The following is a 14,559-nucleotide window of genomic DNA, read 5'->3' as shown; positions in this document are numbered from 1 at the left end:
TAATACCTCAAAACAATATGATATGCCTCAGTGTTTATAATTTTATAGCTAATAATAGAATGCAGAAAGTTCCACATGGCTTTTGAGTGGCGAAGAGAGTTAAAAAATGCAAAGGTTTACTTTAAATTGTGAGGATAATTGTCAACTGTGTAGGAGCAACTCTTGAATTCCTCCTGCTTACCATTTTTTAACCTCCCAGGCTGATGTTAATGTGGCACAGAAAGCAGAGCATCACTTCAATCGTGCATTTTATCTGATTTGGTTTTTTTTGTGGTTAAGCTTAAAGGCTTCTCGGGCAAAATCAGATTGCACTTTGGAGAATCTGGATGAGTACGAGAATCAGTTACAGACATTGAAGGATGAAATTGCTATCCTTCGGGCTGAGAAGTCCCTTCTTCAAAGCAGGTAAGGACGTGTGAAGGTGTTTTTGTTTTTTTTTGCAGCTTATGAGAGCCAAAAAGCAAACTTCTTTTCTCATGGGGTCTTCATTAGAGATTCCTGGTCTCCTTCTATTCTATTTGTGATGGGCTGGGGAAATGATTAGATGTTTTGTGGATGAAGAAAGAACGTTCAGATAACAGAGTTGGAAAGGACCTTGTAGGTCATCTAGTCCAACTCCCCATCCAAGCAGGAGACCCTAAACCATTTCAAGTCCAGTGTCTTCTTGAAAGCATCCAGGGATGAAGCTCCCACAACTTCTGAAGGCAACTTCTGTTCCTTTCGTTGATGGTTCTCACTATCAGAACATTTCTCTGTATTTCCAGCTTGAATCTCTCCTTGATCAGTTTCCATCCATTATGCCTTGTCTGGCCTTCAGGTGCTTTGGAAAATAGGTTGACCCCTTCCTCCTCTCTGTGGCAGCCCCTCAAATATTGGAAGACTGCTCTCCTGACTCCCCTGGTACTTCTCTTCCCTAGACTAGCCATGCCCAGTTCCTGTAACCGTTCATTGTATGTTTTAGTCTCTAGTCCCCTAATCATCTTGGTTGCTCTTCTCTGCACTCTTTCTAGAGTCTCAACATCTCTCTTATAGTCTGGTGACCAAAACTAGAGCAGTATTCTAGGTGTGGTCTTACTAAGGCTTTATAGAGTGATATTAGTACCTCACGTGATCTTGATTAAATTGTTAGTGCAATTTAGGATTGCATTGGCTTTTTTTGGCGGCGGCTGCACACTGTTGGCTCATATTTAATTGGTTGTCCACGAAGACTCCAAGATCCTTTCACAGTTACTGGGTTTTTCCCAATCTATATATGTAGTTTTGGTTAGTCTTGCCTAAGTGTAAGACTTTACTTTTCTCTACATTGAATTTCATTTTGTTAGTTGGGACCCAGTGTTCAAGTCTGTCAGAATGTTCTGTGCTTGAATATTTTTCCTATCTCTGTCTAGTTTCCCATGCTCTGAAAAGCTCATTACAATAATTCATTTATTTATTAAATTTATACGCGGCCCGTCTCACCATAGAGAGCGACTCTGGGGATTATTATATTTCCTTGATCTGGGGAAAGAGGCCATATCTATAGATTTACAATTTATTTACTCCTGCCTTTCAGTTCAAGATGAAACATCTTCCCCCAAAGAGAAAGAATTTTATCTACCAAAACATTTTTAAAAAATTATTAAATATTTCTTGAATTTGGGAATATTCAGGAAACTAATCTGTTGTATCAAAGTGTACTAGAATCAAAAACAGTAAAGTATCTCACTGTGACAAAAATGTAGACCTTTATAAGCAATAATAATAAAAATGGCTGGTGTTTTTCTAAGAGCAATAGAAACAAATATAAAAATTTATTTTTTTAACTACCGGTAGTCCTCAACATATGACCAGAAGTGAGACCAAAATTATATTGCTTAGTGAGAAATTTGTTAAGTGAGTTTTGCCTGCAAAGCTTATTCAATTTAGGTAGGGAGAGTTAGATAGTTTCCTATGCCAAGCAAAATGTATTCCCAAACTTTTGTTTGCCCAAATATCTCATATGAAGGAGAGGAAGGTGAAATGGTATAACAAGAGAAAAAGAGAAGAGAGAAGTTCAGTTTTTCTGCCTCAAACAATTCTTCTCTTGATTTACTTGAAATACTTGCATTCCATCTTCTAATTTCATATGTGCTTAGTTTAAATATAGCCCAAATTTTGAGCCCAAAATTTCCATTGCTAAGTGAGAAATTGGTTAAGTGAATTTTGCCCCATTTCATGACATTTCTTGCCACAGTTGTTAGGTGAATCACTGCAGTTGTTAAGTTAGTAACACGGTTGTTAAGTGAATCTGGCTTCCCCCATTAACTTTGCTTGTCAGAAGGTCGCAAAAGGGGATCATATGACCCCGGCACACAGCAATGGTCATAAATATGAGCCACTTGCCAAGCATCTGAATTTTGATGACGTGGTCATGGGGATGATAGAAAGGTTGTAACTGTGAAAAACGGTCATAGGTCACATTTTTCAGTGCCTTTTAAACGTTGAACAGTCACTAAATGAACCATTGTAAGTCAAGATCTTCCTGTATTTGGAGCAAAGTATTTGTAGCAGTAAAGATTTTGCCTTCCTGCCATTCGGCAAATCTTGTTTCAGGCTTGCACGAAATCGATCTTCTCCTCCGAGACTTGCTCGAAGTAGATCGCCGAGTCCACCTTCAGCACGAAATTTTTCACCCAGCCGGGGAAGACTTACTTATGCTTTGCGCCACGCTCGCCTTGTGGAACGATTCAATGACATTTACTCTCAAGAACGTCTAGACGCTCAAACCCTCTTGAGGAGCTACACAGATGATCTGGAAATGGTGCAGAGAATAATCTATACCGCTGTTGTGGTATGACACGCAACTGTTTTTTTTAATGCCATTAATACTCATTACTTTGATAAGTGCACACAGGTCATAAACTGCTTAGAAGCTTCAGTTGTTGGAACTTCTGGCATCAGGTCTCATTACGGAAATATGAAATGTTGATGTTGGTTCAACAATATGCTTATCGCAGATTAGAGATGTTTTATGAAGAACAAGTTCAATTGTGCAGATGACTTACACATGGCCATTGCTGGCTTACTTAGAGTTTATTTTATGAACTTGTATTTTTGAGCTCCTTAAAAGAAGATCCATGGTTTGTTCCTCGGATTAGTTAACCCAGAATTCATTAGCAGCTGCGTGAAATCTATGAATCAAGTACACTGAGAGCATTTGCACTAAGACAAATTCCTTGTGTGTCCAATCACACTTGGCCAATAAAGAATTCTATTCTATTCTATTAAAAAAATAGCTGGCATTGGCTACTAAAAAGAATAGTACTTAGTATTTAGATATACCACGGTGGCTCAGTGGCTAAGACGCTGAGCTTGTCGATCAGAAAGGTCAGCAGTTCGGCGGTTCGAATCCCTAGCGCCGCGTAACGGAGTGAGCTCCTGTTACTTGTCCCAGCTTCTGCCAACCTAGCAGTTCGAAAGCATGTAAAAATGTAAGAAAAATAGGGACCACTTTGGTGGGAAGGTAACAGTGTTCCCTGCGCCTTCAGCGTTTAGTCATGCCGGCCATATGACCACAGAGATGTCTTTGGACAGTGGGCTCTTCAGCTTTTTTAATGGAGATGAGCACCCCCCCCCAGAGCCAGAAACAACTAGCACATATGTGCGAGGGGAACCTTTACCTTTATCTTACCGCTTCATAGTGCTTTACAGACCTCTCTAAGCGGTTTACAGAGTCAGCATGTTGCCCCCAACAATCTGGGTCCTCACTTTACCTACCTTGGAAGGATGGAAGGCTGAGTCAACCTTAAGCCAGTCAGGATTGAACTCCTGGCTGTAGGTAGACTCAGCCTGTAATATTGCATTCTAACCACTGCGCCATCAATAGCTAGTATGCATCCTTGGATATGTTCATTACAAATTACACACCACTTCAGTTGGACTACCATATATATTTGCAACCCGGTATTTGGGTTGCAAATATCAAAACGGCCATTAGCTGGCAGGAAAGAACATTTTCTGTATCTTTACTGCCATTTAATGGTTGTCCAAATTTTTGCAGCATAGATACATATTTTATCTTTAAAAGATTTTGAAGAAACAAGAACATACATTGTGCTTGCTTTTGATTAATTAGATTATTTTAGTTTAGTTAACTTTAGTATGGCTCATTAATTGTAAAAATAAAGACTACCCTTATTCTTTCCTCTATAAACATACCACCTATACATGGTATTTTGCAACCACTAATCCTATTTGCATCATTCTGTAGATACGAATATTTTATTTTTCTTTTTTCTTTTATTTGTCAATTGCTTACAAGATAATAGGTCTAAGTAAAAACATAGTTATGAATACATGGATACATATAAGAAAAATAAAAATATATATAAAAGAAACAATAGGACAGGGACGGAAGGCACGTTGGTGAGCTTATGCACGCCCCCTACAGACCCCTTAGGAAAGGGGTGAGGTCAATAGTAGACAGTCTAAGATTAAAGTTTTTGGGGTTTGGGGAAGAAACCACAGAGTCAGGTAGAGTATTCCAGACATTGATCACTCTGTTGCTGAAGTCGTGTTTCCTGCAATCAAGTTTGGTGCGATTAACCTTGAGTTTGTATCTATTGTTTGCTCTTGTGTTGTTATGGTTGAAGCTGAAGTATTCATTGACATGTAGGACATTGCAATGTATGATTTTATATAGTATACTTAGATCGGACCGAAGATGGCGTAGTTCTAGGTTTTCTAGGTCTAGAATTTCGAGTCTGGTGGCATAAGGTATTCTGCAACGAGTAGAGGAGTGGAGAACTCTTCTTGTGAAATATTTCTGGACTTTCTCAACCGTGTTAATATCAGATACGTAATGTGGGTTCCAGACTGATGAGCTGTATTTGAGTATTGGTCTAGCAAATGTTCTGTAGGCTCCAGTTATTAGTGTAATATTACCAGAGAAAAAGCCACGTAAGATTAGGTTAACAACTCTTAGCACCTTTTTGGCTATGTAGTTACAGTGGGCTCTATCACTTAGGTCATTTGAGATGAGTACTCCAAGATCCTTGACAGAGTTTGGATCATCAACAAGGTCTTGACTATTCAGCCTGTATTTTATTTTCTGATTTTTTTTGCCAATATGTAAGACAGAGCATTTATTTGTTGAGATTTGAAGTTGCCATTTGATTGACCATTCTGACACATAGTCAAGGTTTTTTTGAAGGGTAGCAGTATTGTCTGTGGTGTTGAATAACTTTACATCATCAGCGAAGATAATGCAGTTGCTCTTGATATGATCACAGAGGTCATTTATGTAGAGTATGAAGAGAGTTGGTCCTAGAACACTGCCTTGGGGGACACCACTGTTGACAGGTACAGAATTTGATAGGACGCTCCCAATTTTGACCATATGTTGTCTGTTTGACAGGAATGCTTCTATCCAGTTATGCAGATGTCCAGAGATACCGTAAGATTTTAGTTTTAGGGGTAGTTTGTCGTGTACCACTGAATCCAAGGCTTTACAGAAGTCTATGTAGATTGCGTCTATTGTTTTGCTCTGATCGAGTTGTGTAGTCCAGTGGTCCCCAACCTTTTTTGTACCAGGGACCAGTTTCACGCAGAAACATTTTTTCAAGGACTGGGGAGTCGAGTTTGGTGGTTTGCTTGCAGACGTTTCATTACCTGACTAGGTAACATCTGATGTTGTTACCTAGTCAGGTAATAAAACGTCTGCCAGCAAACTCACTAAGTCAGGGAGCGCCAATGCCTCCTCATTGCAACCCTGAGCAACAGGTATTCTCTTCTATTGGGACATTTAAACGGAGGGTTTCAGCTGCAGATTCAGGAACTGCGCCTGGCTGAGGAGCGCCTTCAAAACTGAGCGCTGGGCGGTGGCGGCCCACGGCTCAGGACAAGTCCCTGCAGGACGGCTGAGAAGCTCCACCTCTCGGCCCTGCCTTCCTCAGCCTCATCCCTCAGGTGTCTGCCTCCCTCCCTCAGCCTCATCCCTCAGGTGTCTGCCTCGTTCCTCTCTCAGTCGCTCTCTCGCTCCTCCACCAGCCCAGGAAGAAACTGCTTCAAAGAAGCCGGCAGGGTGGCTTCCTGTCGGTGCAGCTCCTCCGAGCGGCCGTTCACCCCACACAGCCACCCGCAGTTCAATCCAGTGCTCCGTTCTGCCTGCCTGCCTTCGTTTCTGGTTGTTTCGGAGCAGCTTCGGCTGAGAAAAAGAGGCGAACAGTTATTATTCTCAGCCAAAGCTGCTCTGAAACAACCAGAAACGAAGGCAGGCAGGCAGGCAGGCAGAACGGAGCACTGGATTAAACCACGGGTGGCTGGGTGGGGGTGAACGGGTGCTTTGGAGGAGCTGCGCCGACAGGAAGCCACCCTGCCAGCTTCTTTGAAGCAGTTTCTTCCTGGGCTGGTAGAGGAGCGAGAGAGCGACTGAGGGAGGAACGAGGCGGGAGGAAACTGAAGCTGCTGAGCTGGAGAGCAGGACAGGCTTTGGTTGCTTCCTCCCTCCCCTTCTCTCCTTTGTGTTCTTGATCCCTGATCCCAGCAGCATTCACCGAAAGCGAAGAAAGCCGCCATTTTTATTTTATTTTTTGTTTTTATTTCTTTGCGGCCCGGTACAAAGTGATCCACGGCTCAGTACTGGTCCAGGGCCCGGTGGTTGGGGACCCCTGGTGTAGTCCATATGTTTTTGCAATGTAAGAGTTGCAGATTACAGGATAGTTTTTTCCTAAAACCAAATTGTTTATTAGAGAGTAGGTTGTTTCTTTCTAAGTGGAGGATGATGGATTGGTTAATAATTGATTCCATAACTTTACAGGTGACCCAGCATAAAGAGATTGGTCTGTAATTTTCAACTAGGCTGGGGTCTCCCTTTTTGAAGATGGGGATGACTGTGGCTTGTGACCATAGGTTAGGCAAGGAGCTGGTCCTGAAAGATTTTTCAAAGATTATGCTTAGAGGTTTAGCTATGGCAGTGGGTAGCTTTTTTAAGAAATAGGCACATATTCCGTCTGGTCCAATAGATAGAGATGGTTTTACATTGCGTAGTGCTTTTTCAACAATGTCTTCTGTAAAATCGATATGTATTAGATCATTGTAGTTGTCTGTTGTTTGACTAGGAAATACTGGGCATGATCCATTGCTGTTTACAAATACTGAGCCAAAGAATGTGTTAAAGAGGTTGACTTTAATAGTGTCGTCATTGCAGTCTTTGCCATTAGGTCCTTTCAGGGGTGGGATGAACCTTGAGTCTTTTAGTTTGTTGTTTACAAAATTGTAGAAAGTGCGGGTGGAATTGGTGCCTAGAAGGTTTTCTTCTTGTTTAATGTGATAATTGGTGCATTGAGTTTTTATCTGGTGGCATAAATTTTTGTATTGGCTTTTGAAGTTGGCAACGTAACCAGATTTGTTTCTCCGCCAAAGTGATTTCTTTTTGGATTGAAGGTTCCTTATTGTTTTGGGTAATTTGTTTTTTCTGGTTTGGGGAGTTGTTAATGGTACATATAGTTTGATGACTCTTGACTTCAAGTAAAAATATGTTGTCTGGTCTTCTACAGTATTGCATCCAGTGAATAGAAATTGCCAATCAAGGGATGAGAGATCGTTGTTTATAAGATCATAGTTGCCTTTTTTGAAGTTATAATTGATGATTTTTGTATGGACGTATGTTGAGACCAAAGTCAATCATGTTGTGGTCACTGTTGGAAAAGGGTTCTTTAATTTGTATTCCGTAAATTGAATTCAAACTATTGCAGAAGATGAGATCGAGGCAGTTGTTAAGTCTAGTGTTGTTGGTTACTAGTTGTTCTAGTCCCAGATTTGTTACTGCATTGTAGAAGGTTGCATGTGTGGGTTCAGTTGTACATTCGTTAAGGGTCCAATTAATATGAGGTAGATTGAAGTCACCAAGAAAGATAAAAGCGTGTTGGCAGGATGCTGCCCATATTTAGCTTGTTCACATGTTCAATGTCATAATCAGGGGCTCTGTAACATAGTAAGAACCAAAATGTGATATTTAAGGACAGTTCACAGACAATGGTTTCAGGAATAGTAAGTAACTTGGATGTTTTTTAGATGTAGGGACTTTTTATAGAAGATAGTAACATCACCTCCTCTACGGATTTCATGATCTGATCGGTAAACATGATAGTCTCTTACTGTGGTAATGGAGTCAGGGAGAGCTATGTGTTGAGCCATGTTTCACAGACAAATATAATGTCAAATTTAGCTGTATTTAGTAAGAGGAGAAATTCAGGTATTTTATTTACAAGGCTTCTTGCACTGAGTAGCTTGCATTTAAGGCCAGTTGTGGTTGGAATAGAGGTAGTTAGGGGCGTGCATGCCTAGTTTTGAGTGATGTTGGATTGGATGGGGTGGGGTTGGATATATGTTTTTGTATATATTTTTTATATTGATAATCAGAATTTTTAAAGCATCGCATCAGCTTAACAGAGTTTAAAATAGCATAGATTAACAACTGGATAGGCTATTTTATCACAAGATTCTATTGTCTATGTTGGCTGGGCATCTAAATTTAATTGTTCTTCTCTTGTTTGCAGGAGTCCTTCTATGCAGCAAAGAAGGCCTTCAGACAGTTCAAAATGCGCGTTAGAAAGACACTGACCCTCAGTTATTCAGGGCCTGAACCACTTGAAGATATGGTGATGGACTATATAATTCGTCAGGAAGATCTCTATGATGTTCAGTCCAGCGTCAGTGTAAGTCTGTGACAAAGTTATACTGCTTAATAAAATCGCTGCTGCTTTCATAAACTGCATCTTCAAAGTAATCTACAAAGTCAGTTCCACACAGATCATTTTATTTATTTTTTATTTTATTTTTATTTGTCAATCGCTTACAAGATAATAGGTATAAGTAAAAACATTGTTATGAATACATGGATACATATAAGAAAAATAAAAAAATATATAAAAGAAACAATAGGACAGGGACGGTAGGCACGTTTTACAGTATTTTACGTTGGTATTTTACAGTATTCCAACCTTATTGTTGAGAGCATGAGTCATTATTGCCAGGATATTTTTTTCTGAGAAGAGCCACAATTGGTGTATCAGACAAGGCCGACAAAAATCTCTCCCAGCCATGGTTCCACCTGATGATTTCTAACCAGAAGCTATGAATCCTGGCGAAGCATCTGAATGGTAGTCTGGGCTATAATTGGATATCATCATGCTGCTGGTATATCTCCCAAACTGATGGATTTCCTTGTCTAGCAGTTCCATTTAGATGTTGAAAAACATCAGGGCCGGTGGTACCTAATCGGATTTTCCACAAGAGTAACTAATATTTTTTTTCTGTCTGTCCTGGATTACATTTAAAACCAATCTAAAGAGGGATCCAGATAATGTACAATACTGAATCCAAGACTTTAGACACATTGTCCCACCGTCTTTTCCGGAACTTTCTTCCAACTGAGGCAAGATTCCCTCCAGTCTCATTCCTCAGAGCTCTTATGTTCAAATACAGCAGTTTAGTGGAGAAGTTGTGGCAGGAGGGAGCCTAATGAAATGGTTCCTTACATTGTCTATGGAGATCAGTCAAGGTTGTCCCAAAGGTGCTTTTTTTCAAGAGGCACCTGGACTTTCTGGGTTTATTTTAAATGACATTTCTCATCCAAGAAGCTTTTTCAGCTCTGACTGGATGGTGGGGAATGGAAGGATTTATATGCCTTACAGACAGTTGGTCATTTGCATTCTCTTAGCGAGACGTTGAGGCCGCCTGGAGATTTCTCTGTGTTCCCTTCCCCACCATCAGAGCTGAAGAAGCTTCTTGGATGAGAAGCAAAACATCTTTAAAGAAAAACTAGAAAGTCCAGTTGCCTCTTGAAAAAAAAGCACCTTTGGGTTTCTTCCATTGGCCATCAGCTTGGTCTGTGGGGAAGAAGTATCCACCAGTGATTATATCTCAAAGGTGTTATGAGAACCTGATAAATCCACCAAGTCTAAATGTTAAGCAATGAGATCTCTGGGATCAGTATGCCTCTAAATCTGTATCTTAGGCAGGTGATAAAATACTATTTAACAGGACCTCAGTAAGGTTAATTCTGTTATTGGTGTTGCTTGTGATACATTCCATAATGACATTTGATATTATATGGCTCTTTGCTGAGGATTAATTAACAATGATTATGTTTTGCTTCCAATAAAATACAGTTTGAGTACTATGAAAATGTGATGAAAATATCTAGGAGTGTTTGGAAGAGGGGAGGTCAAAAAAGCAAGATGGCAGCCAAACGACGATCGGTTAGCCCCGCCCACCTGTCCCTGCTCTAGTCTGTCCAATATTTCCATGTTTTGCAGCTCAGCTGAGGCGCAGCATAGCGGATTGCTGCGCCTCAGCTGTTTTACTCATTGGCGCTGTAGTAGGTAAGTTTTAGAGTAGTAAATTGGTGGTTTGCGGACACTGCGTGCGCTCACCGAACCAGTTGTTAAACCGGTAGAATCCCACCACTGCTTAGGATTGCATTAGAAAGGGGGCAGGGCTTCAGTTCTGTGGTCATGGCTGCCATCTTGTCTTTTTTGACCCCCTCAGATACCTCTGAAAACATCTCTATTCCTAATTATGTTTGACTCCATGGCCTCTCCCACTGTATAACTGCGGCAGCCAAAAATCTTTTAAGTCAACCCCTAAAATAAATTTTTAGTGAAATAATGCATAGTAAACAACTTCACTCATTTGGTCAAGTTAAATGTAAAGTATTGCACCGTGGTATGTGATGGATGCCAGTATGTTGATGTGATTTTGGAAGGGGAAAAAAGAAGAATTTTAGGAAGCCCCTTGGTCTTAACCTGGTCATTCTGTCATTTTGTGTTCTAGTTTCAAATGGCCTATCTCCATTTGGTACTCTTTTTTTTTTTTGACAGAGGTGGGTTGGGAATTTCCAATTATTTTTTTCTCTAGGAAATAACCACACATATTTTTATATGCTTTCAGGAAGTCATCCGTGCACTGAACATCAGTCCTAAGATTTCCCTTCCAGGAGTTGATTTCATCATAATCAGTAGTTTGATACGAGAGTTATGCCGGATAGCTTTTTCCATGCAGACTCTAGATCCTCCCCTTGATGTTTCTTTTGGTACGGATGGAGAGCTGTTCAGCGAGTACAAGTAAGGGAAATGAAGTATACATGTTTACATTCCTAATTTTTAAAAAAGCAAAAAGAGGCAGAGACACATCCACCTCCCTGAATGGAGACACGATGAATTAAACACTGCACTCAATGTGTAGGAAACTGCATTTACATGGAGGGAAGTAAACAATGGGGTACTCCAAGGTTCTGTTTTAGGCTCAGCATTTCTTCAACCTCCTCATAAACAGTTTTGATGAGGGAACTGAAGGGGAACTCATCAAATTTGCAGATGACAATAAATGGGCAGGGATAGCCAGTGTCTCAGAAGACAGGCTCAAGATCCAGAAGGATAGATTTAAAACCGGAAATATTCCTGTTGGGCATCAAACCGGATAAATATAGTAAAAGAAATTGCATATTTAATAATACATGTGTTGACAGCGGCCAGAATTGTGTTCGCACAACATTGGAAGGGCGAGGAGATCCCCACAGAAGAAAAGATAATAACAAAAATGTTAGAATGTGCAGAAATGAATAAATTAACATTTGAAATTAAAGAAAAGGCACTGAATATTTTGAGGTATGGGATCTGTTCTATCATTGGTTCAATAAGAGAAACGAGTTAGAAATTCGAAGATTACAAGAGAAAAATTAATCTCACGATCAGGGCTCTGTATTGTAATTTATTAATTGTGATTAATTTTGATTAGTTTTACTAATCAATATGTATCAATGTTATGAGGGAAAAGCACTGTTATCATGAACTTATCATTAGAGAAGACTATTATGATTATGACAAATATTACTCCAAGAAATGTAACTAGGCAACATACCGTATATATGGATTTTGAACACACTGTTCTTTCTTTTTATTTATATATTAATAAAAAATTATTTAAGAAAAGATTCAGAAGGATCTCGACAGACTTGAACACTTTCTAACAAAATAAAATTCAATGATGAGAAAAGTAAGGTTTTACACAGGCAAGAAAAACAAAATGTACAGGTATAGAATAGGTGGAGCCTGGCTCAATACTACCAGTCATTGTAAAAGAGATCTTGTGACAGTCCTAGTGGACAATCTCTTAAAGATAAGCCAGCAGTGTGCTGCAGCTGCCAAAAAAGCCAATGCAATCCTAAGCTGGGATAGAATCAAGATCCCGAGAAGTGATGCTACCACTTTATAATGCTTTGGTAAGACCACACTTGGAATACTGCATCCAGTTTTGGTCGCCACAATATGATAAAGATGTTGAGACCCTGGAAAGAATGCAAAAAAGAAGAACAAAGATGATTAGAGACTGGAGGCGAAAACATATGAAGAACAGTTGCAGGAATTGGTTATGTCTAGTCTGGTGGAAAGAAGGACCAGGGGTGACGTAGCAGTGTTCCAATATTTGACGGACTGCCACAAAGAGGAGTGGGGGGGGTGTCATCCAATTTGCTAAAGCACTAGAAGGCAGGACAAGAAACAATGGATAAAAACTAATCAAGGTGAGAAGCAATCAGAACTAATGATAATTTTCCTGACAGCGAGAACAATTAACCAGTGGAACGGCTTGCCTTCAGATGTTGTGGATGCCTCATCACTGAAGGTTTTTAAGAAGAGATTTTGTCTGGAAGAATATAGGGTCGCCTACTTGAGCAGAAGTTGGATTAGAAGACCTACAAGGTCTCTTCCAACTCGATTATTCTGTTACTTCTGCATGTTATTTATTTTAGGGCATGTCATAACACCAAGAAGATAGAATTTTGGCATGCTATGTTCTACGCTTGTTACAAGATAGACCAGATGAATAAAATATAGGTCAGGATTGCTTTTATTGCAACAGCTATAGGAACAGAGTCTTCATGTGAGCTTGTGTGAGGTGTTCCTCAAGTTATTGCTTTGGCTCAGTGGTGGTATTCAAAATTTTGTTACTACCAGTTCTATGGGAATGGCGTGGCTTGGTGGGTGTGGCTTGGTGGGCATGGCAAGGGAAGGATACTGTAAAATCTCCATTCCCTCCCCAATTCTGGAGGAAGGTTACTGCAAAATCCCCATTCCCTCCCCTCCCCCATAACCTGCTTTCCAGCTCTGTTCTCCTGTGCAGGACAACAAAAGAAGACCCAGCGAATCAGCTGGGACTCGGGAGGCAGAGAATAGATGGGGGCGGGGCCAGTCAGAGGTGGTATTTGCTGGTTCTCTGAATTACTCCAAATTTCTGCTACAGGTTCTCCAGAAACGGTCAGAACCTGATGAATGCCGCCTCTGCTTTGGCTCAACCTTAAGCTCCACTTATCTGATCACTGTCTTGTTAGCAGCTCTTCTTCCTGTCTGTCAAGCCATTCTTCATGTCTTCCGTGCTTGTGTACAAGGAAAAATTCAACATTTTATTGCAGGCGTCATCTGGCGATATTCCTTTAGTCCTCGTGCCAGAGTAAATATGAGAATTGTTCTGAGTGCCCTGGGGAAAGACGAGATGGGCAGGTGATGGTCGTGAGGGAAACTCCTACTTGTAACCTCAGTTGTAACTGAATTTCTTTTGTGTCTGATTAGGTACCGTCGCAGCTATGATTCCGATTTTACAGCTCCACTGGTGGCTTATCATGTCTGGCCAGCTCTCATGGAAGAGGACTCAGTGATTGTGAAGGGAGAGGCCGTAACTAAAAGAGGTGCTCTGGTAGGCTTTTAAAATGTTTGAACACAGAGGCTGAGATTCCCCAAGGTGCTTTTTTTTTCCCCCTCAGGGGGCAATTGGACTTTCTTGTTTTTTTCTTTCAAAGACGATTCGCTTCTTCAGCTCTGACAGGATGTGATGACCCAGGGCGTGGCACAAAGGGAACACAGTCAGACAATCAGTAGGAGTCCCTTTATTAGCTCCAACTTTGCCCCCCAATGTCTTGGTTACCTTCCAGCTGGAGAAAAACTCTCCCGGGAACAGCCTTTGGCTGCAGAGAATCAAGTCCAAAACGTGGTCAACAAAAACTGTAACTATAAGTCCTATCAAAGCAAAATGAGGTAATTAGTCCAGCAGGGCAGGAGCAAGAATTCCAGATGTGAAGGCATGGCAATAACTCAACATGATTGGAAAGACGCCAGGAACACAGATAACCAAAGTCAACACAAGATAAAGTCACGTTTGCTCCCAGCAGCTGCCGCACTCAGCATGCATTTCTTTTAAACTCTCTTCCCAGCTGTGGCTAATGAAGGGAATCAGGGCCCTTTCCTCCCCCGTAAGCCACACAACCTACCTTGCTCTCTTCGTTCCTCCCTGCGTGCCCTAGGATGAAGAGGGGGTGGGCCTGGGTCTTCCTCTGAACTCCCTCTCCCTTGTTCTACCTCTCCCCTGCTCTGCCCAGCTGAACTTTGCCCTTGCCCAGTTTCCATCACAGCCAACGGAGCCACCCTCCCACTCCCTGTCAGCTGTTCGTCTTCCTCTCCGAGTCAGACTCTGACAGAGGCATGACACAGGATAGTGGGGAATTGAAGGACTATCCTGTCAGAGCTGAAGGAGATGAGAAGCGAAACG

The 14,559-nt window shown here is 41.0% G+C and overlaps 1 protein-coding gene across 3 annotated transcripts in view; it reads left to right on the top strand.

Moving 5' to 3' along the window:
* SPATA18 (spermatogenesis associated 18) overlaps nucleotides 1-14,559 on the top strand; it is a 39,956-nt gene that overhangs the window by 17,163 nt on the left and 8,234 nt on the right. For all 3 annotated transcript variants that reach the window (XM_087963563.1, XM_087963562.1, XM_087963564.1), the window contains 5 exons: nucleotides 280-405; nucleotides 2,572-2,809; nucleotides 8,517-8,675; nucleotides 10,912-11,084; nucleotides 13,587-13,710. In XM_087963563.1, the coding sequence (XP_087819689.1) occupies nucleotides 280-405; nucleotides 2,572-2,809; nucleotides 8,517-8,675; nucleotides 10,912-11,084; nucleotides 13,587-13,710 (820 nt within the window). The remainder of the gene's footprint in view (nucleotides 1-279; nucleotides 406-2,571; nucleotides 2,810-8,516; nucleotides 8,676-10,911; nucleotides 11,085-13,586; nucleotides 13,711-14,559) is intronic.

This window comes from Notechis scutatus, chromosome 4 (assembly GCF_049901735.1).
Source record: "Notechis scutatus isolate UNSWTSFEM ecotype Mainland chromosome 4, rNotScu1.2, whole genome shotgun sequence".
In the NCBI taxonomy this organism is placed as follows: domain Eukaryota; kingdom Metazoa; phylum Chordata; class Lepidosauria; order Squamata; family Elapidae; genus Notechis; species Notechis scutatus.
This window is presented reverse-complemented; position numbering and strand designations above follow the sequence as displayed.